The sequence below is a fragment of the Symphalangus syndactylus genome, chromosome 16, assembly GCF_028878055.3.
Source record: "Symphalangus syndactylus isolate Jambi chromosome 16, NHGRI_mSymSyn1-v2.1_pri, whole genome shotgun sequence".
In the NCBI taxonomy this organism is placed as follows: Eukaryota; Metazoa; Chordata; class Mammalia; order Primates; family Hylobatidae; genus Symphalangus; species Symphalangus syndactylus.
In genome coordinates this window covers 68,849,965-68,870,863 of record NC_072438.2, presented here as the reverse complement: position 1 = coordinate 68,870,863, position 20,899 = coordinate 68,849,965, and the positions used below count along the sequence as shown (strand labels likewise).

Below are 20,899 nucleotides of genomic sequence, written 5' to 3'. Positions count from 1 at the left end.
TTTAATTTTCTATCTGAGGACCAGACCCAACAGGTGAGGTTTTCCTGAGGGATGTTTTGGCAACTTTTTATTGTGTTTTATCTTCTGACCTAAGAGCTTAGTTTTTAAATTGTAAATGGAGTAAGCTTTAAAATCTGTAAGTTAAATAAACAAAAAATATATCCAGAAGAGTGTTAGCAAATGATTTCTTTAAATGTCTCTTCTCTGTTCCTCCCACTCCTACTAGAAGGAGTAGAGCTAAATAATGCACAATTCCTGACTGTGCCAGAAGCCATAGAGGAGAATGAGAAATTGGAGTGCAGTGACCCTTGACCATTAGGTTATTAGCAGATTTTGTTTCCAGAGGGTGAAAGGACCTTGGTGGAACCTTGCTCATGGGCCCAGAACCCAAACCGCTAGAAGAGAAGCAACTAAATGTGACCAAATACACTATGAGGTATGGGTTATCTGAAATCAGATTGCTGTGCCCTGTGCCCCCATTAGACAGGAAGCAAAGTATCACCGGAGAAGCCTAAGCTGATAGCTCCAACCTAGTCCTTGCTCAGAATCACATGCTCACTCTATAGCCTCAGTTAAGCTGAGGCATGAGTCATACCCAGAATCAAAGACAAGAATCTTTCTAGAGCAAAAGCCTTGAAACCCACCATCCCCAGGAAATAGGGGACCTCTCCTTAGCCACAGTCTGCAAGGCACAGGCTGCAAAAATACATGGATTTTTTTCTACACATTTCTTTACAATTTCTTCTGGTTTTCTACGTTAAGTCTACACGTTTCTTCATAACACTTGGTATCTTTGGCCCAACCAATCTCTGTATGAGCAGAGATAATAAATCCAATACAAAATCAGACTTGTGCAATTAAGTAAAAAAAAAAAAAAAAAACTAGTTTCTGGTAATACGGGGATGCACCTAACCTCAAGAAAAAGTTGAGCATCTCAACAAGTTACTTAATAACTGCTATAATGCTTATCTAGCAGCACTGGTTTTCACATGTTTTAAATTAATACATATCCGAATCTCAACTTCCAAGCCTATGAAATAAAACCTAAACAGTGAATTGATACAAAATATGGCAAGTGTGTTCAATCCCTAAATCCAGAGCCAATTAAATATATAAGATCTTAAAGAAGACTATTAACCCAATCCATGTCTGCAAACTGGGGGATGAGTGCAGCTAAGGACAGAGGCAAAAGGAGGTATTTCACCTTGCAGCAAGGTGGGTAGGCATTGTCTCCAGCACCATAACCAGAGGCTGGTCACTGTGCTTTTATCTCTGGCCCCAGATACAGAAGACACAGAAGGAGAGCTGTAGTGTCCTTATCTATTTTCCAGCCTCTGGGCTATCTTTGCTTCTAGTAGCCTTTCATGGGCAGAGTCCTACACATCAATGATATGAAGCCAAAGCTTAGTGCTGGGAGGAGGAGGTGTTAAGCCATGAAGCATCATGATGGAAAACCTGCTTTGGAATATTATTGTAATCCTAGTCCATGTCACACCCAACCTCCTTGTGCTGGTGGGAATTTTTGTTTTTTTGTTTTGTTTGGTTTTGTTTTGTTTTGTTTTGAGACAGAGTCTTGCTCTAGGCTGGAGTGCAGTGGCATGATCTCAGCTCACTGCAGCCTCTGCCTCCCGGGTTCAAGCAATTCTCATGTCTCAGCCTCTGGAGTAGCTGGGGTTACAGGCATGGGCCACCATGCCCAACTAATCTTTTTATATTTAGTAGAGACAGGGTTTTCACCATGTTGGACAGGCTGGCCTTGAACTCCTGACCTCAGGTGATCCACCCACCTCAGCCTCCCAAAGTGCTGGGATTGCAGGCGTGAGCCACTGCACCCAGCCCTCACAGGTGGGAATTTCAACATAATTGGCAGAAAGCAGGGAGGGGAGAGATAAACATTCCACCAGGTGAAGGCTTTCTGGAATAGTCTGCCCACACACAGGGCAAGATGTCCCACATAAAATCTGAGCGCCCAGCCCAGTTTCAAAACTTCAGCCACAGGAGTACCATGAACAGTCGTGGATCTACTGCTCAAAGAAATAGCCTCCTTTCTCATACCAGTCTTTAAAATGACTATTAAATAAATCATTTTGAATCTATTTGTCAAACTGCGGCTTCCCTAAACCCTAGGCAGTGAAACTCAAGATTTGCTTGTAGAAATTGAGGCTAACACGTGGTCTTCTTCTGGTCCCCAAATGAGACTGAAACACTTAAAGACTTACAATCAGTCATAAAAAGAGATAAATTATCATCTCACCTAGAAATGGATCATCTAAAAGGAGGTGAAGAAAAACTATGGGTGCATGGGTGAGGGTTTTAATTAAAATACTCAAGCTTTCATTAATGGCCGAGGGATAAAACCTAAAGTTGATTAGACACCTGCATGTATCAGCACAGCACTAGGAGCTTTACGGAGCTCATTTTATTTAAGTCCTATTTTAAAACAAACGAAACAGTCTTAGGGAAGGCAAACTCACAGTTGGCTACTCAATGTCTTTTATTTCTGCCTGTTTTTTGGCCCCAGAAAATGCAGTATTTTGACACAGAAAAAAAACATTAGGATGAGTGTGAAATCAAATATGATTCTGATTTTTGAGCTGACGTTTAGTCATTCGGAGCCACATGGCTGTCCCAGGGCCTGGTCCCCAGGTCACGTGCTTAAAGCTTCCAGGCGGTTCTCATCATGATGATGAAGTACACATCAGTGTCAATGGATGCGCTCACGCCTGCATAGTAGTTCATGAACTCCTCAGGGGTCACCTGCAGTGGAAAAGTTAGAAACAAAAACGAAACTTTGCTTCTCACTCTGTCAATGGGCGCCCACCTTGTGCACCTGTAAATAGAAGGGAAATAGAGGATTCCTTTGTGTGTGTGATCATGGCTGAGGAACTGATCTAAAACAAAAGAACAAGTGAAGCTGCGGATGGTGTGAGAACAGCACCTGGGAAGAGAGAAAGTGTTGAAAGTTTCTAAGCCAACCTAAATGGAAAGTGACACATAGGTTGTCATCTTTTCTCTAAGGGTGGGAGCCCGTCGATTCAGATAGGGGAGACTGAAATTCAGAGTAAGAAGGAAGTGCTCTGCAACTGTAGTTATTTCTGTCTTTCTGTGACATGTCAGAAACAACATGTCATGTCCTTGTGTCAGAATAAGTGATGTTTTCCCTTTCCAAAAATGGAGTTCTCTCCTGTGGGTGAAGAAACAGATTTCTAGTTAAATGCTCCTGGGTTGCATGCTTTTCTAACACATAAATAACTCATTCGAGGCCCAGGGTGAATAAAAAGCTTACCCCTGCTTCATGCCTCCCACCCATCCTGGCTTCTCTCCACTCTACACCCATGACCATCTCTTTGAAATATTGACTAATGTGTTTATCTGTGCGGGGATTTTATATTACTTTCCTTTGGGGAAGAAGAAAAGACAGTTATTAGTCTTATTTTTAACAGGTCTAGATAATATGTACACTCTAACCATGTTGGTTGACATGATCAGTTGGAGACATACATATGCCTTCCAAGAATCATAAGAGATGACTGACCCACTTGTCCTATTGAAATTTTAAGTGACCAGAAAAAAAAAGTCACTGGATCCATAGTTCTCTCTCATACCACCCCTTCCCACTAAAAACATAAGGAAGGGGAGTAGAAAGAAAGGCATTTGAACTCAGCTCATAGTTGAACTGTAAATACACATCTACAATACATGCATAGAGTCTCTGTCAAAATTAGGATACCATTAGCGTCCCCCTTTCTTGAACTTCTTTATTCTTCTCCTCCTTTGGATCCCTCAGCCTCTGCTTTTCAATTCCCTCATTAAGGGATTACATTAAGTTTCACACATCATTATTGCCCTCTTTCTATCTTTCTCATGTTGTGTGAGGTTCCAGGGAAATGTTTACTGGTGTGGGTCCACACCACCTGCATCAGGACCACCTGGGGTGTCTGTCATAAGCCTAGGTCCCCAGGCTGTACCCCACACCTGCTAAATCAGAATCTCTGAAGCAAGTGGTTGTGGAATTTACTTCTTAAAAATCTAAACATCCCAGTTAATTGTTGTGCACACTACAATAATTTAACCGGGAATATCAATGATAATTAAGATAAAGTCTTAGTCCTCAAAAAGGTTGCAGGCTGGTGAAATACTCCAACAAAGTAAGTGGATCATTTTACAGCAAATAGCAAGTAAAGTAAATGAGTTACACAAGAGACCCTGAGCCATTTTGATGGTGCACTTTACCGTGACAGTTTGAGGAACACTTTTTACAGCTAATTATTTTTTAATTAAAAATTATCAAACTCCTATTATTTTTAGTTTGTTATTGTTTCTATTGTCTGTTGGTTGACCAGGGATGACAGCCATTGAGTGAGACTCCCTCCACATCCACTGTAATACTCCGTCCCTACCTTTTCTCTCCCACAAAAGTTGAAAAACTCAAAACTCACTTTCCCAGACTCCCCTGCAGCTTCAGCTTGGGATGGCCAAGTAATAGAGTTCTCACTAATAAGATACAAAGGAAACTTGACATGAATTTCTAGGGAAGCCTTTGCTTTCCTGATGCAGGCTCTAGCCCTTTCTCATTCCCTCCTTCTCTCTCCTTTGTCCTGCTGCCTGAAACTCAGATGTGCTGGCTGAAGTTAGGCAACCATCTTGAGATCATGAAGGAAAGGCCAGGAAAATCACAAAGACCTCAGCTCTGCTCTCTTTAAGCCACTCAAGTGAGAACATCAAGTAGAATAAAAAATAAAACCTAATTTGTGTATTCCAGTGTATAATAAGATTTCCTATTTCTTGCGATTGAAAGCAAACCCTAACTGAAACACCAATACATGATTGAGACTGGTATCGTGACCTCCATCCTTCCATCCCAAACTCCCCCAGTGGAATGGAGTGACATGAGTTCAGTTGGCTCTGATGGAGAATGGAGAAGGAATCCAAGATGGGCAAAAGATAAAGGAAGCATTAAACCTCACTTGGAAGTCAGATGACATCAAGCCAGAGGTCAGAGCTAATGTATTTGACCACTTCGGAAAAAGCCATCAGTTACTCTTAGCTAGGTGTTTGCTTGTTTTCTGAGACTCAACTTATATTGGGAACGGCCTGAATCACAAATTCTCTGATCCCCTGTAAATTTGCCCTCATCATAATAAATTGCTGGTTAGCAATAATTACTATCCTTATTCATTTTATTTGACATTAGAAAAAATGAGAGACTGGGCACTCCTACTTTTAGCAGGCCTCTTGACTAGGCTACCTTTATATGACACGGTATGTATCATATATACAGGGGAAGGTCCCAGATGTGGGTAATGGAAGTCACAATACAAGCCCTTTTTCTCAGCTCCAAATTCATCAGAAAAATCCTAAAACAAATCTAGGTTACTATTAATACATACACTCAGTAATATACCTAACATATTTTTAATTATTTAAAATTTTTTATGAGATGGATGAGGCAATAGACTGATATTCCCTGAAGGTCTAAAGTCCTAAGAGGCTTTTTTAAAATATTGTGATTATAAAGTATATATACACATGAAGAATTTAAAACTTAGATATTAAAGAATAAGAAGTAAATGTCTCACCAAATTGGGGTGGGGTTTAGTGATAGAAAAGGGGTAAGGAAAGTCTGTTTCACAGGTTATCTGATTGCTTCACACCTCCATCCAAATGGCTTCCGGCTGCTATGGGAGTCCAGTGGGGTATTAGTGCAAGATTTATGACATCAAATTCCATGACTGCTGCAAACTCCAGCAACCTTTATGGGTATTTGAGAGTTTAGCCTAGATTATCAAGTTTGAACATTATCCTTAGCTAGGAGCTATGCTAAATTTTTGCATTATTTTAAATTTTGTCTTATATGGGATGTTTTTAACCATAAATGAGCACACTGGCTTCATGTACAGCTATGCTTCACCACAAGAAATTTTAACATGCAAAATAGTTCAATTTGCAAGAGGTAAATTAGAAGCTAATTATTCTCCTCATAAAAGAATTTACCATGGAGTTCCTCTACATCAACAATTTCTTGTGCATTTAAGATACAATTCAGTGTGCGAAAGTTTGAATTACACGTCACGTTTCAGAAACAGTTTTATTATGTCTATTAAATGAGATATCCCTGGTAAGCCCTTAGCAAATGCCCAGTTGATATGTGCTCAAAAAATGTTGCCCAGATTCATTATTATGCTAAATGGGGTCATGTGCATATTATATTTGGTAATTTTAAAACAATCACTTCTGAATCTTTTAGAGCAATGGATCACAAATACGCGTAAGTATAAGAGTCATCTGGTACACGTTAAAATGTGAAGCCGCCCTCCAAAACATCAGATTCTGTGGTTCTGCAGTGCAGCTAGCAATCTACATTACTAACAAATCCTCCCTGATGATGACTGTGAACAGCCAGAGTTGGGTATCAATACAGGGTCTGTAACATGCAGATGACATCAAGTGCTATAACTGCTAAAAACCTCAATAACCTTTATAAGCTTTTGAGAGCTTAATGTGGCTTCTTAAGATAAATATCAAAAGGGGTGGTGTGCAGACTTGAATCAGCCGAATCACAACTGGCTATTTTGACTTTTGTTAGCGAAAAGGGTAGCTGAGGTTTCCCCTGGCAATGAGGAGGAACCACCTGCAGAGAGAAGCAGACACACTCTGGGATCCACAAAGGGGTGGGCTAATTTGGGGAAATGGCAGTTGGCTATTTTTCTACTGACATCTCAGTGATCAAGGCCAGCAATACTGGAAGAAAACACGTAGTTTTTATTTCTGTCCCTAAGATTTTGGCTGCCCTATTGAATTTCGGCCCTTTTGTAAACCTGCCTCCACAATCCTCAGCCTGAAATAGAGGGTATGTCTCCACCCTTGACAGGGAAATGTCAGCAGGAAGGACAGAAAGGTCACCTTCCTATCCCCAACCCCTTTCTAATGAGACTCCTCATGAAGTTTCATTTAAAAAGTTGAGGACATTCTCTTCAGAAGAGGAAGGTTTATTTCTTCTTCCCTTAACCACTCTCTTCTTGTCCACTGGGCCACTAATCTTTTCCTGTGCTGTAAAGGGCTTAAGAGACAATGAACCCTGGGGTTGTGCTGCTGCTGACTGTTGCTCAAGGGACAACCCCCTTTCCTTATCACCAAAACCCTTAGGTCACCTAAGAACAGAACTGGCTCTGGGTTTGTTTTTTTTTTTTTTTTTTTTTTTTTTTTTCTAAAAAGTCCATTTAGGGCTGTTGATAAAGGACAGATGACATTTTCATCTCAGCCTAGACACAGTCATGGAGCTATATAATTCCTTACCCTACCAAGCTATGCATTTGTAACTTGAAGATAAAAGTTAATGGAGATGGGGTGGTTGATTTTGTTTTCAAATTCAGTGCAGTTTGGAAATGTAAGTTAATCTCAAAGCACACTAAAGAATAAATCAGAGTAAATTCTGTTATTTGACATTCCATTTACCAAAAACTACCTTTAAATGGCATTTCCACATAGCAAAGTGTGATGACGAATGAGGATGAGTGTGAAGGCACCAAAACATCCTGAAAGGCCTTGTAAATCTGTTCCCCAGAATTAAATTATGATCTCATTTCAAAGTTAAATATATTTTATTATAGTCAGTTCATTGGAATGCAACTAGCTGAGTATGGTAAATATAATAACCATAAAATGTCATGTTTAATCAGAACATCACATTCCCCAGATGACAGGTCATCACTTATGTGGATCCCCTACCAATACATTTCAACATATGTCTATGAGTTTGTGCATGCACATACATACATTAGGTTTCAACTAAAGTAACATGAAGGTTTCCCCTGGCAATGGAGAATTTTCTAGGTGGTTCCTAGGGAAATAGTTTACTTCTATTTACAACAAATATGGTATCAATGTGTTAACATTTTTAAGGGTTTGGACCTATTTCCTATTTACGATTTCGAATTGAAGAAATTTCCCCTAGATTCGGCTCTTTTACTTACCAATCCATCTTTGTCATATGGTGAATCAAAGTTATCCAGAAATTTCCTAAATACTTGTTCCTCACTCCATTCCCCATTCTGATACTTTGGGTGGTGTTTTGCATTATATACTTCACGAAGATCTTCGATTGTTATAACACCATCTCCAGTCTTGTCTAACTTTCTAAAAGCTTGCATGATTACCTCTTTTCTGGCTCTGGACATTGGAGGCTACAAAAACAGAAGAATACATACAGAGACATACATAAGCAAATGAGCTTTTTTGGTATCCTATGTGATAAAATATCTCATTCCCCTCAATGATATGAAATAATATTTGTGTACTATTATGTAATAGGCACTACGATTGCTCCAAAAAGTTCCTAAGTCTGTTCACAGTCTTCTGCTCATCTCCCTCCCCACAGTGTGCTAACAACTGGTAAAAACAAAACCTCAAGGTAGCCAACCCAAACCACGTGAAAGCCAAACTCAGCAGATACACTGATTAATGGGGCCACTTACTCTTAATGTGAGAAGAAATTCATTGAAGTCTATTGTTCCATTTCCATCTTTATCAAACCTCCGGAAAAGCTCTTCCACCTCTTCTTTTTCCATGACTACAGCATAATCATTTAACCCTTTCATAAATTCTTTAAAATCAAGGGTTCGATTATTATCATCATCCATAATTCTAAACACTCTGAAGAAAATACACACAAAAACTCAGAAGAAATGTACACATAACAGGTGTAACTGTAAAGATTAAAAAAAATCCACACTCAAGGTTTTGTTAAATCAAAATACAAAAGTCTTAAATTCTTCTCTGCACCCTCCCTTCCAAAACTGGAGAGCCTCTTCCCACCACACACACAGACACACACACACACACACACAAAGTATAATTCTAATTACATGACATTCTGCAAATGACAAAACTGTGGAGACAGTAAAAAGATGAAAGGTAAAGGAAAGAGTTGAATTGGTGAAACATGGGATTTTTAGGTCAATGAAACTATCCTTTATAATAGTATGATGGTGGATACATGACATTATGCATTTGCTAAAACCCATAGCACTTTACAGAACAAGGTGTAAACCTTAATACATATGAATTTTAAAAAAATGATTTAGGAAGTCAGAAAATCACAGGGAAGGAATGCAAACTGTGACAAGAGAATCTCACTGTATTATGAAACAATGAAACATCCCCAAAAGGGGAAAAGAGATAAGAGAGAAAGTACTTTGAGTTCTTTGAAAATGAGTAGAGTCTGTAAGAACACAGGAACTGCACACAATTACTGTACTCTAGCTGATAAAATTGTTTCCCACAGGGATACAGGTTAACAATTCTGATACTGATGTACATGTATACTGAAGTTGAACCATCAGGTAAATGGATAACAAAGATGGAAGCCAGGTTTCTCAAAGTGGGAGTGAGAATTTACAGATAAGATAGGAAAAGAGGCATGGATTAGAGTTGGAGACATCAGTGTGAACTCATATTTAGCTTAATATAGACATAAATCAGAGATTTTGGTTTATGTCTATATTAAGAACTTATTTATGTAACCAAACACCACCTGTTCCCCAAAAACCTATGGAAATTAAAAAAAAAGATGCGTTGTTCTTCCTAAAAAAAAAAATATATATATATATATATAGACATAAATCATTACATATGAAAATATTTAGGCCTGGTGTGGTGGCTCAGGCCTATAATCCTAGCACTTTGGGAGGCCAAGGCAGGTAGAGTGCCTGAGCTCAGGCGTTCAAGGCCAGCCTGGGCAACACGGTGAAACTCTGTCTCTACTAAAATACAAAAATCAGCCGGGCATCGCGGTGTGCTCCTGTAATCCCAGCTACTCAGGGGGCTGAGGCAGGAGAATCCCTAGAACCTGGGAGGCAGAGGTTGCAGTGAGCCGAGATCACACCACTGCACTCCAGCCTGGGTGACAGAGCAAGACTCTGTCTTTTAAAAATAAATAAATAATGTTTATACACAGATTACTATACACACACATATTTCCTTGTTTTATCAGCCAAGAAGATCTAGAAATAATAATGCTCCAGTAACAATAAGCACGTGTAGAGCCTAGGGCATGAATATACCAAATGGGACATTTTGTAGTACCAGAAAGTAAAGAAGTGCTAAAAAGCAAACAACACAGTGATGGGGATATGTCAGGGATATAGGAGCCAACTTAAAGAGCTCTCAGGATCAAAGCTGGAACAATTAAACCAATAAAACAATGTTGGATTATAACCCAAAATATAAAAAAGAAATCCCTACATCCATATTGGTTTAAATAAATGATAGAGTAAATGTGAGGAAAATGACAAATTTCTCTTGCAGAAAAATTCCAAATAAGTTATGGATATACTCTGCCCTCAAGGAGGGAACACATACTCCCCACTCTCTAGGTGTGGGCTCTACAAACAGGTTTCCTTCCAAAAAGTACAATATGGAACAGGGAAAAGGGAAGCAACTTTACAGTGGAGAAGTCTGACAAATACTACCTCAATCAGGTGATCAGTGTCAACATCAACAGTAATAACATGTTAATCATACATATCTTTGATATAATGTGATAAAAATGGTGCTTTACATCTGTGGTCCCTAAAAACAATAAGCCCAGTTTAGTCATGAAGAAAAAAAAAAACAGAGAAATTCCCATAGGTGGGCATCCTACAAAATACTTGACCTGTTACGTTCATCAAAAACCAGGAAAGTCTGAGAAACTGTCATAACCAACAGGATCCTAAGGAAACATGACAAGTAAATGTAAAGCAGAGTTCTGGATGAGATCCTGAAACAGTAAAGGACACTAGGTAAAAACTAACGAAGTATGAATAAATTATGGGTCTTACGTAATAATAATGTGCTGACATTGGTTTTTAAAGTAGTCTATTTAAAAAGATAAAAATGTAACTTTTTATATGCTTTCATCTTTGCTAATAGACTCAAAGGACCCAAAGTTTCCCCATTCCCCATTAAAGGAAAGCAGAAAATAAATAAATAATGTTTATACGCAGATTACCATACACACACATATTTCCTTGTTTTATCAGCTGAGAAGACCTAGAAATAATAATGCTCCAGTAACAATAAGCATTATTGTTTATTGAAAACCCTATGGTACCTATTTTTCTTGATAATGTCTCCAGAACTTAGCAAAAAATGTACAGATAGCTTCTAGTTTTTTAAACATACATCCACTGACTGCCCAAAACGTAGACATTGTGCTAGCTACAAGTAGCCTCCACTTGGAAACATGCCACATTATTTCTAACTATGTCTGATCACCTCCAAACATGTGGTACCCATCTCTTTTCCTATGAAAGAATGAATATATTTTCTAACTGTGTTTAATTATGATGCTTGGGATCCTTCTAGTCTTCTATCAATCTCAGCACACCCCACTGTGACCTCACTCTTTGCTAACAGTCCCTCTTCCTCCATCATTTCCTACTACCCTCAGCACAGCCCTGAGAATTTCCATTTTGCTGGTAATCTACCATGTAGAAAGAGTTCTTAATTAGGATTCAGAAAATCTGGGCTTGAGTTTCAGTTTTACCGCTAAAATTAGCTTAATTTCCAATGTGACCTGGGTACCTCTGTAGGTTTCAGTTTTCTGTGAAGGACTGGACTGGTTGATCTTAAGTTCCTTATTAATTCTCAAATAATGTATAATTATCAAGTCACAATTTGTGCTTTCCTCTACCTTAGCTATGTGTAAAAATGACAAATTCTTACTTCTTTGTATTTCATGTTTCATTTGAAAAACAAGAAAGAACACTTTGAATAAGGGAATTACATAGACTAGAACATAGGTCCCACGAGGGCAGAGATCATGATCATTTTGTTTATTAATATATATTTACTGTGTAGTGGTCTCAATCAATATTTATTGGCTGGATGAATTAATTAATTAATTAATTAATGAACAGACAGCAATGCTACAGAAAGTGAACTTATCAGTTTCCTTGTAAAACATAAATAAATCTGAAATTAATTATGTATTATTAAACCACCATGTGTTATTCAATAAAATTCACTGCTTAGGAATTTATAATGCACCAAACTTTGCACTGAGCCCTGTAAAGAGGAATAAAAAGGCGAGCAAGATGCAGTCTCTGTTCTTAAGAAGATATTGAAAGAGAGACACTAAAAAGGATAATTAGTGGTTTTAAGTGGGGCAATAATTAATAGCCTACCAACCAAAAAAGCCCAAAACCAGATGGATTCACAGCCTAATTCTACCAGAGGTACAAAGAGGAGCTGGTACCATTCCTTCTGAAACTACTCTAAACAACAGAAAAATAGGGACTCCTCCCTAACTCATTTTATGAGGCCAGCATCATCCTGATACAAAAACCTGGCAGAGACACAACAAAAAAAGAAAATTTCAGGCCAATATCCCTGATGAACATAGATGCAAAAGTCCTCAATAAAATACTGGCAAACCGAATCCAGCAGCACATCAAAAAGCTTTTCCACCACGATCAGGTCATCTTCATCCCTGGGATGCAAGGCTGGTTCAACATACACAAATCAATGTAATCCATCACATAAACAGAACCAATGACAAAAACCACATAATTATCTCAATAGATGCAGAAACGGCCTTCGATAAAATTCAACACCCCTTCACGCTAAAAACTCTCAATAAACTAGGTATTGATGGAATGTATATCAAAATAATAAGAGCTATTTATGACAAGTGAACAGCCAATATCATACTGAATGGGCAAAAGCTGGAAGCATTCCCTTTGAAAACCAGCACAAGACAAGGATGCCCTCTCTCACCACTCCTATGCAATATAGAATTGGAAGTTCTGGCCAGGGCAATCAGGCAAGAGAAAGAAATAAACGGTGTTCAAATAGGAAGAAAGGAAGTCAAATTGTCTCTGTTTACGGATGACATGATTGTATATTTAGAGAACCCCATCATCTCAGCCCAAAATCTCCTTAAGCTGATAAGCAACTTCAGCAAAGTCTCAGGATACAAAATCAATGTGCAAAAATCACAAGCATTCCTATACACCAATAATAGCCAAATTATGAGTGAATCTCCATTCACAATTGCTACGAAGAGAATAAAATACCTAGGAATACAACTTACAAGGGATGTGAAGGACCTCTTCAAGGACAACTACAAACCACTGCTCAGTGAAATAAAAGAGGACACAAAAAAATGGAAGAACATTCCATGCTCATGGATAGGAAGAATCAATATTGTGAAAATGGCCATACTGCCCAAAGTAATTTATAGATTCAATGCTATCCCCATCAAGCCGCCATTGACTTTCTTCACAGAATTAGAAAAAAACTACTTTAAATTTCATATGGAACCAAAAAAGAGCCCGTATACCCAAGACAATCCTAAGCAAAAAGAACAAAGCTGGAGACATCATGCTACCTGACTTCAAACTATACTACAAGGCTACAGTAACCAAAACAGCATGGCACTGATGCCAAAATAGATATATAGACTAATGGAACAGAACAGAGGCCTCAGAGATAATGCCACACATCTACAACCATCTGATCTTTGACAAACTTGACAAAAACAAGCAATGGGGAAAGGATTCCCTATTTAATAAATGGTGTTGGGAAAACCGGCTAGCCATATGCAGAAAACTGAAACTGTACCCCTTCCTTACACCTTATACAAAAATTAACTCGAGATGGATTAAAGACTTAAATGTAAGACCGAAAACCATAAAAACCCTAGAAGAAAACCTAGACAATACCATTCAGGACACAGGCATAGGCAAAAACTTTATGAGAAAAACACCAAAAGCAATGACAACAAAAGTCAAAATTGCCAAATCGGATCTAATTAAACTAAAGAGCTTTTGCACAGCTAAAGAAACTGTCATCAGAGTGAACAGGCAACATACAGAATGGGAGAAAATGTTTGCAATCTATCCACCTGACAAAGGGTTAATATCCAGAATCTACAAAGACAAACAAATTTACAAGAAAAAAAACAAAAAAAAAGATCAAAAAGTGGGCAAAGGATATGAACAGACACTTCTCAAAAGAAGACATTTATGCAGCCAAGAAACATGTAAAAAAAAAAAAAAGCTCATCATCACTGGTCGTTAGAGAAATGCAAATCACGTTAGTTAGAATGGCGATCATCAAAAAGTCAGGAAACAGCAGATGCTGGAGAGGAATGCTTTTACACTGTTGGTGGAAGTGTGAATTAGTTCAACCGTTGTGGAAGACAGTGTGGCAATTCCTCAAGGATGGCGAACCACAAATACCATTTGACCTAGCAATCCCATTACTGGGTATATACCCAAAGGATTATAAATCTTTCTGCTGTAAAGACACATGCACACATATGTTTATTGCAGCTCTATTTACAACAACAAAGACTTGGAACCAACCCAAATGCCCATCAATGATAGACTGGACAGAGAAAATGTGGCACAGATATACCATGGAATGTCAGGCTGCCACAAAAAAAGGATGAGTTCAAGTCCTTTGCAGGGACATGGGTGAAGCTGGAAACCATCATTCTCAGCAAAGTAACACAGGAACAGAAAACCAAACATCGCATGATCTCGCTCATAAGTGGGAGTTGAACAATGAGATCACAAGCACACAAGGAGCGGAATATCACACACTGGAACATGAACATCAGGGGGTGGGGGGCTAGCGGAGGGATAGCATTAGGAGAAATACCTAATGTAGATGGCAGGTTGATGGGTGCAGCAAACCACCATGGCACAAGTATACCTATGTAACAAACCTGCACGTTCTGCTCATGTATCCTAGCACTTAAAGAATATTTTTTAAAAGATGGAAAGTTGGAGTAATCAGAATCTAAAGACTTTTAAATGTCCTTAAATGCTAAAAATTTGAACTTTATTAGCAAGTCGTTTTTAAAGTCGTTAAACAGTTGACTTGAAGTGACATTATCAAAGTAATGAGAACTTTAGCAATAAGAGAACTAAGAGAACTCTAGCAATAGTGGGTTGAATGAATTGGAGGACTGAAAACTTAGAAGCAAAGGAACCAGTAAGAATACAATCATAAGAGTCCAGTGAAAAAATGTTGAGTGTCTACACTTGAGCAATTGGAATGAAAATAAGAAAAAGAAAGCTTTCAAGATATTATAGAAATAAAGGAGTCAATATGGTGGGCTAATGAAGATAATTCTAAAGTTTTCAACCCAAGGACCTGGAAGAGTAGTAATACTGTTAAAACAGTAGGGGCTGAAGAAGAAGCTCTATTTGAAACAAACAAACAAAAAAAGACTTTTGTTTTGTTTGGATTGGATACTAAGGCAACTACATAGAGATATTCACTGGTTGGTTGGTTAGTTAGCTAGTATCTTTCCTGATTAAAAGAAAAAAATATATATACATATAAATTGTGAAATTAGTTTGGATCTCAGGAATGGATATCATTCCAAGAATGTGGCAAGGGGCCAGGGTAGAGATGTGCTAACTCAGGAGTAGCCAAGGTGTCTGATAAATTAAGGATACCGGCAAAAGAATGCTGAGAATTTAGATACTAGAGAAGTATCTACATTTACAAGCCAATTGGAAATGACTAAGAAAGAACGTATGCTGTTGAAAACCACAAGAATTTCGTGTCAAAAAATGAAGGTGCCAAGTTTATAAATAATAGAGTCATCTTGATCTTGGTCAGGATAAAGACTCAGGGTGGAAAGATGGTGCCAGGAGCCAATGCTTCACAGAATGCTAAATGTTGTGCAGGTGGGAAGATGGCAGAGCCTAACCTGAAGAGATGCCCTTCTAAGACAGGATTTACAGGAAAGAAATAAATGAACAAAGGGGTGGACATGACCTGGGATTTGGAGTTAGACTGAAGGAGAGTGTTTAGTCTTCAACTGACCCTAAGGTAGGAGTAGAGGAGAAGGGGCACCTTCCACTTGAGTTAGGAGGTGCTTAGAGAAGGCCAAGGCCAGTAAGGGAGGCAGATGGCACATTCTACAAAAGGCCTAGGATGGAATGGTGTCTGTCGAATGTAGACTGGTTCCCAGTGGAAAGGCTGGTAGAGACGCAGTGTGCAGTGGGTGAAGACAGCACAGGCAGCAGGAGGGATTCCACTGAGTGAACCAGAGAGTGGAAGAGAGGATTCCTCAAGGGTTTGCACTAAGGACAATGATGTGGACCCATGATGAATGGTGTAGAGGTTGAAGTGACACAATATTGAGGGCATGGGGGCTGGTCTTCCCACTGGACTGGGGCAGCCTGGCCACCAGGGTCCATATCCCCACTGCCTGGCCTTCTGACAGAGCTGGGCTTAGTCTGAGACTTGGGACCATTCAGAGTTGTCTCCCAGGCACTCAGTACCTTGCTGGAAGTAAAGCCTTCCACATCGTCTGGGTGCAAGACTAGATTTCCCTCCCATTGGCACCCTGTACTTCTCTAATATACAACTTCTCACACCACTGAGATACCATTTAGATCACTCATATTCTCCACAGTCTTTGTCCTTCATGGGGGCTTAAGAAGCCTTTTTCACCCATGGGTCCCTGAGACATGTCCAATGCCTGGCCCATGGCAGCCTCTTGATGGAGTTTCTTATAATGCACAGAACCTGCCCTCAGGAGGCTCACAATCTCCTTTCCCCTTGGGTTTCTCAGTCCTTAAAACTATTCACACTCAGAGGACAGAGGGTGGGGGAACAGGAGCTACCCAGCTGAGAGAACCCCATTGGCAGTGAGCTATCAGTTATCTGACAAGCAATACCAGTGTCCCTCGAAGTGACGGAGAAATGATTGCCTGAGAACAAAACTCCAAATTCTGCAATTAGGGCTAACTGGCTGTTCCTTTCTCTCTCTTCCACCCTGGCCTTCATTATCACAGCTGTAGAGAGAGTCCCTCTCATTGTCCTGGTAGGCATCTCCATGCCACAGCACATGCTGCTTCTCCCTTTAACTCATATTTTCCCAGAGCTGCACTGTCTTGTAGCAGATATGAATCTTGCTGAATCTGGGACTAAGATCCCTAAACTGTCACAAGGGACCTCACAGATGAACTCTTCTAAACCCTACATTTTACAAATAAGGAACTGAGGCCCTAGGAGGAAATGAGTTGCCCAAGACCACATGGCCAACATTAGCCTCACCTGGCCAAGTCGTTCCTTCCCACTCCATTCCCTGCCACCTGTAGCTGGGTCCTACCTGCCAAGTCCTTTGATCCCAGCAGAGCCCCTGGCCAGGCACTGCAGTCGGAGTCTTTCAATGGGGTCGGTGGCCATGGTGAGCTTTTTCTTGGCCTGGATCGCCATCTCTCGGTCATGGCGTGCTGTCCCTGCCATCTGAGGGGAAAACATAGCATGTTAGCAGAGTCCAGGCCTCGCTGCTGCCTCAGGCTGGGCAGAGTGACAGCAGCCTCACCGAGAAGGAAATTTACAGCCTTCTCTGTCAGGAAACATCTCAGAATTTCCCATTTTTCTCTATGCCAACTGTCTGCCTGGCATATTTATAACTTACTTACCTAGTCCTGAGGACATCTGGTTTCTCCAGCCTAGACAATAATCTTAAATATATCACCATTTCCCAAGATGCTTTGATCTTTCTGAAGCCCTCTTCCATCTATAAAAGAAGTCCAATTTCTCTATACTCTCTTTTTTGAACCAACCTTATATGCCGTATTATTTTATGTAGAATTTTCCATATTCCCTTGACCCTCACATTTAATGTTCCCCTCTTTGGTCTAAACATTGATTTTGTTGCTTCTGTCTTGAATGAGATTTTCAGCACTTGATCTTTAATGATTCTTACCTGTAGTGGGTATGATCTCCTTGATTCACAGGTTAGTGCCCACTAACACCTAACGAGGTTCTTAGGATGGGTGCAGTGAAGTGCTGTCTCCTGAGTGGTCCCCAAGGGACGTACAAACTCCTGTAGCCATACTTGAGCTCTCAAAGCTTGCACAACAGTGGGAAGAGCACTTGGCTGGGAGCCTGGAGACCTGGGTTATAGTCCTGACTCTTCAATCCCCACCCCTCAACTCCCCCTACCCCTCACCCCCATCTGCCTGGTAACCTGCCTGTGAGTGAATCTCACAGCCTGTGTTTCCTCCTTTGTTAAATGGGAGGATTGGATAAGATGGTCTTTAAATTCCATCCCAGCTTCAAAGAACACTAATTCTCATGAGTCCACATGCTCAGTAAATTGGGGACTCTAGAAGTTACTGGTGAGTCGTGAATGAAAAGAATGAGAGGCAAGAGGCTTGAAGGATGTGCAAAGGACAGCATGCAATGTGCAGAAAAAAAAAAAACGGTATTAGAATGTGGTTCCACCCTGGCTTCAAGGCTCCCTCCCCAGTCAAATTCTGGCACTTCCCCTAAGTGCTACATTAGGACTGAATTATTTTCATCAAAGACAGCAACTTGCAGATTCACAACCTCGTCTATGCCAAGACAGTTGTTCTCCTATACACCCTGAAAGGTCTCCCATACAGGGTACTCCTTATTTGACTTTTGGGAAAGGGAATCTCATCAAGCTGATAACTGAGGCCAGAATAGACAACTCAGGGATGCACACACTTAACATAGCCACTTTCTTGCAGCCTCCGCCGAGCCAAGGTACAGGATCCCTCCTTCTTGCCCTGTATTCAGATTTGCAGTATGTGGGTGAAGGTGGGAGCAATTCCTTTCAGTTCTCTTGAACCTCGGGTCAAGAAGGAGACCTGTCTCGGTCCCAGCTCTTTACTCCACATTAGGAAAAACTTGCTTTGTCTAAAGCTACACGTCTTCCTCTGCTTCCTCTGGCACCTAAGCAGAGGTTCCCTGGAACTCCAGAGGGTGGCACACCCTGCTCTTAGAGACTTCCATCTCTGTTCTTGCCAGGCACACACAAGGAGCATGCTCCAATTCTCATCCAACAGGGATACCTGCAGCCAAGACTGTGCCCTTCTTGGCAGCTTTAGCTTTCTAACTGGCGTTTGCTTATTACTATTTTGTCACCTGACCTCAAGCTGACAATTCCCAGAGCTCATTCCCAGCTTCAGCTCTAACTCTCCCCTCATTGACAGCCAGAATCCTGAGTCATGGACAAGACCACCAATTCACTCATCTAGCCATCTCCTGCTGCCTTACTCATCCTTGCCTGAGCCGTTCTCTTGCCCTGACCATATTCTGCTAGTGGCATGTGCCCCATCCCCACCCTAACCCCTATGGAAGCAGGAACTGGTGTCGACATGCCCTTCTCATTCTCTAAACCCACCTCAGAGTCTTGATCCTTCCCAAGACCACCATCGTCTTTCCTGACCCTCTACCCTGCTTCATGATACTGGCCCAATGGCTTTCCCCAGCCACTCACCTCCCATTCTCGTTTCCCATGACATCTTCCCTACCTTCTCCACCTCATTCATTTTGCTCTAGTTTTTCCCTGCGATCCATGACAGTAAGTGAGAATGAAAAGAAACAGAGACTAAAAACCAGTCATGGAGAGAAAGTGAGATCTGGCTCCTGGATTTGGGACAGATCCCCAGTGGGACCCTCTTTGCACACCTTCGGAATAATATTAAAGGCATCAGTGGTGCCCCCACTAGGTAGTCAGCATGGGTCCAGTTCCCACAAAAACCCCATGAGCTGAACTGAAAACAGGAACTCAAACAAATGCACATATACCCACGTTTATGGCAGCATTATTCACAACAGCCAAAAGGTAGAAACAAACCAAATGTCCATCCATGGATAAATGGATAAACAAATTGTGGTATAGCCATACAATGGAACATTCTTCAGCCATAAAAAGGAACACAGTACTGACAGATGCCACAATGTGGACAAACCTTGGCCATGTTATGCTAAGTACACGAAGCCAGACGCAAAATGTCACACATTGTACGATTTCATTTATGTGAAATATTCAGAGTAGGCAAATTCATAGAGACAGAAAGCAAATTAGTGGTTGCAATGGGCTGGGGTGGGAGGGCCAGTGAGGAGTGACTGCTTAATGAGTGTGAAGTTTCCTTCGTGCATAATAAAAATGTTTTGGAACTTGATATAGACTATGGTTTATCAACATTGTGAATGTAAGATACACTTTAAAATTGCTAATTTATGTTATGTGTATTCATCTCAATAAAATAAAACCCATGCCCAGATGTTACTAGCCAGATTTAGTCATTCCACAATTATACATACTTCAAAACATCATGTTATACAAGGTAAATACATACAACTTTATCTGTCAGTTTAAAAAATAAATTTTAAAGTGTGCTGGGCATGCAGTCATCTTCGTAAATTAGTGAAAGTTAAAAAAGAGAAAAAGTCCATGAGCTAGTTACTACTATTATTGGTATTTCACAGATAAAGAAATTAGGATGCAGAGAAATCAGGTAACCTGCCCAAGTCACACGGAAACGTGGCTCACAGTAATCCACACGCTGTTAGAACTGTATGACCCTTGAAGATCCTCTAGCACAACCTCATTTTGCAAACTTGGAAACAAAGGCTTGGGTTGGCAAAGTGACTTGCTCAAAAGTCCTGGCCAAGACCAAAACAGAGGGCTTCTGATTCCCAAGCAGGGCTCTTTCTGCTTCATCATGTTTGTGGTTTGTGAAATAATATATACGAATCTCAAAGCACAGTTTGATGGTGCTTTCTCATAGGAAAGTGGAATCCAGTCCAGGAAGGCAAGAAACAGCCAGCCCAGTACCCCAGGCTGTCCCACCTCTTGAGGTTGACCCTACCCAGCGATGACGTGGGCAGTTTATTTCTAGAGTCTAAGTTAATAAATTCAAGGGGAAAAAAAGTCCATTCTCTCCTGCTAGCCTACCATGAAACTTGAAATGCCCATAGTAAGCATCCTTTTTAATCATTGATCACGCAGTTCACCAACCACCAGCTAAGTGTATTGTGTACTTTTTTCAAGGCACTATGCTGGAATAGAGTGTGGGAAAGTGAGGAATTCCTCAGAGGAGCAAGCCCTTAATAGCCTAGAGTC

At 40.4% G+C, this 20,899-nt stretch overlaps 1 protein-coding gene across 3 annotated transcripts in view; it reads right to left on the bottom strand.

Moving 5' to 3' along the window:
• Positions 1–2,470: 2,470 nt before the first annotated feature.
• The window catches only part of CAPSL (calcyphosine like), a 28,167-nt gene continuing 9,738 nt past the window's right edge, over positions 2,471–20,899 (bottom strand). For 2 of the 3 annotated variants that reach the window (XM_055246213.2, XM_055246212.2), the window contains exons 2-5: positions 17,123–17,259; positions 8,475–8,652; positions 7,974–8,183; positions 2,471–2,757 (exon numbers count right to left, since the gene is read on the bottom strand). In XM_055246213.2, the coding sequence (XP_055102188.1) occupies positions 2,656–2,757; positions 7,974–8,183; positions 8,475–8,652; positions 17,123–17,259 (627 nt within the window). In that variant the 3' untranslated portion in view covers positions 2,471–2,655. Of the gene's footprint in view, positions 2,758–7,973; positions 8,184–8,474; positions 8,653–17,122; positions 17,260–17,725; positions 17,849–20,899 lie in introns of those variants that run through there. The other variant, XM_063619326.1, reaches the window with a different exon arrangement.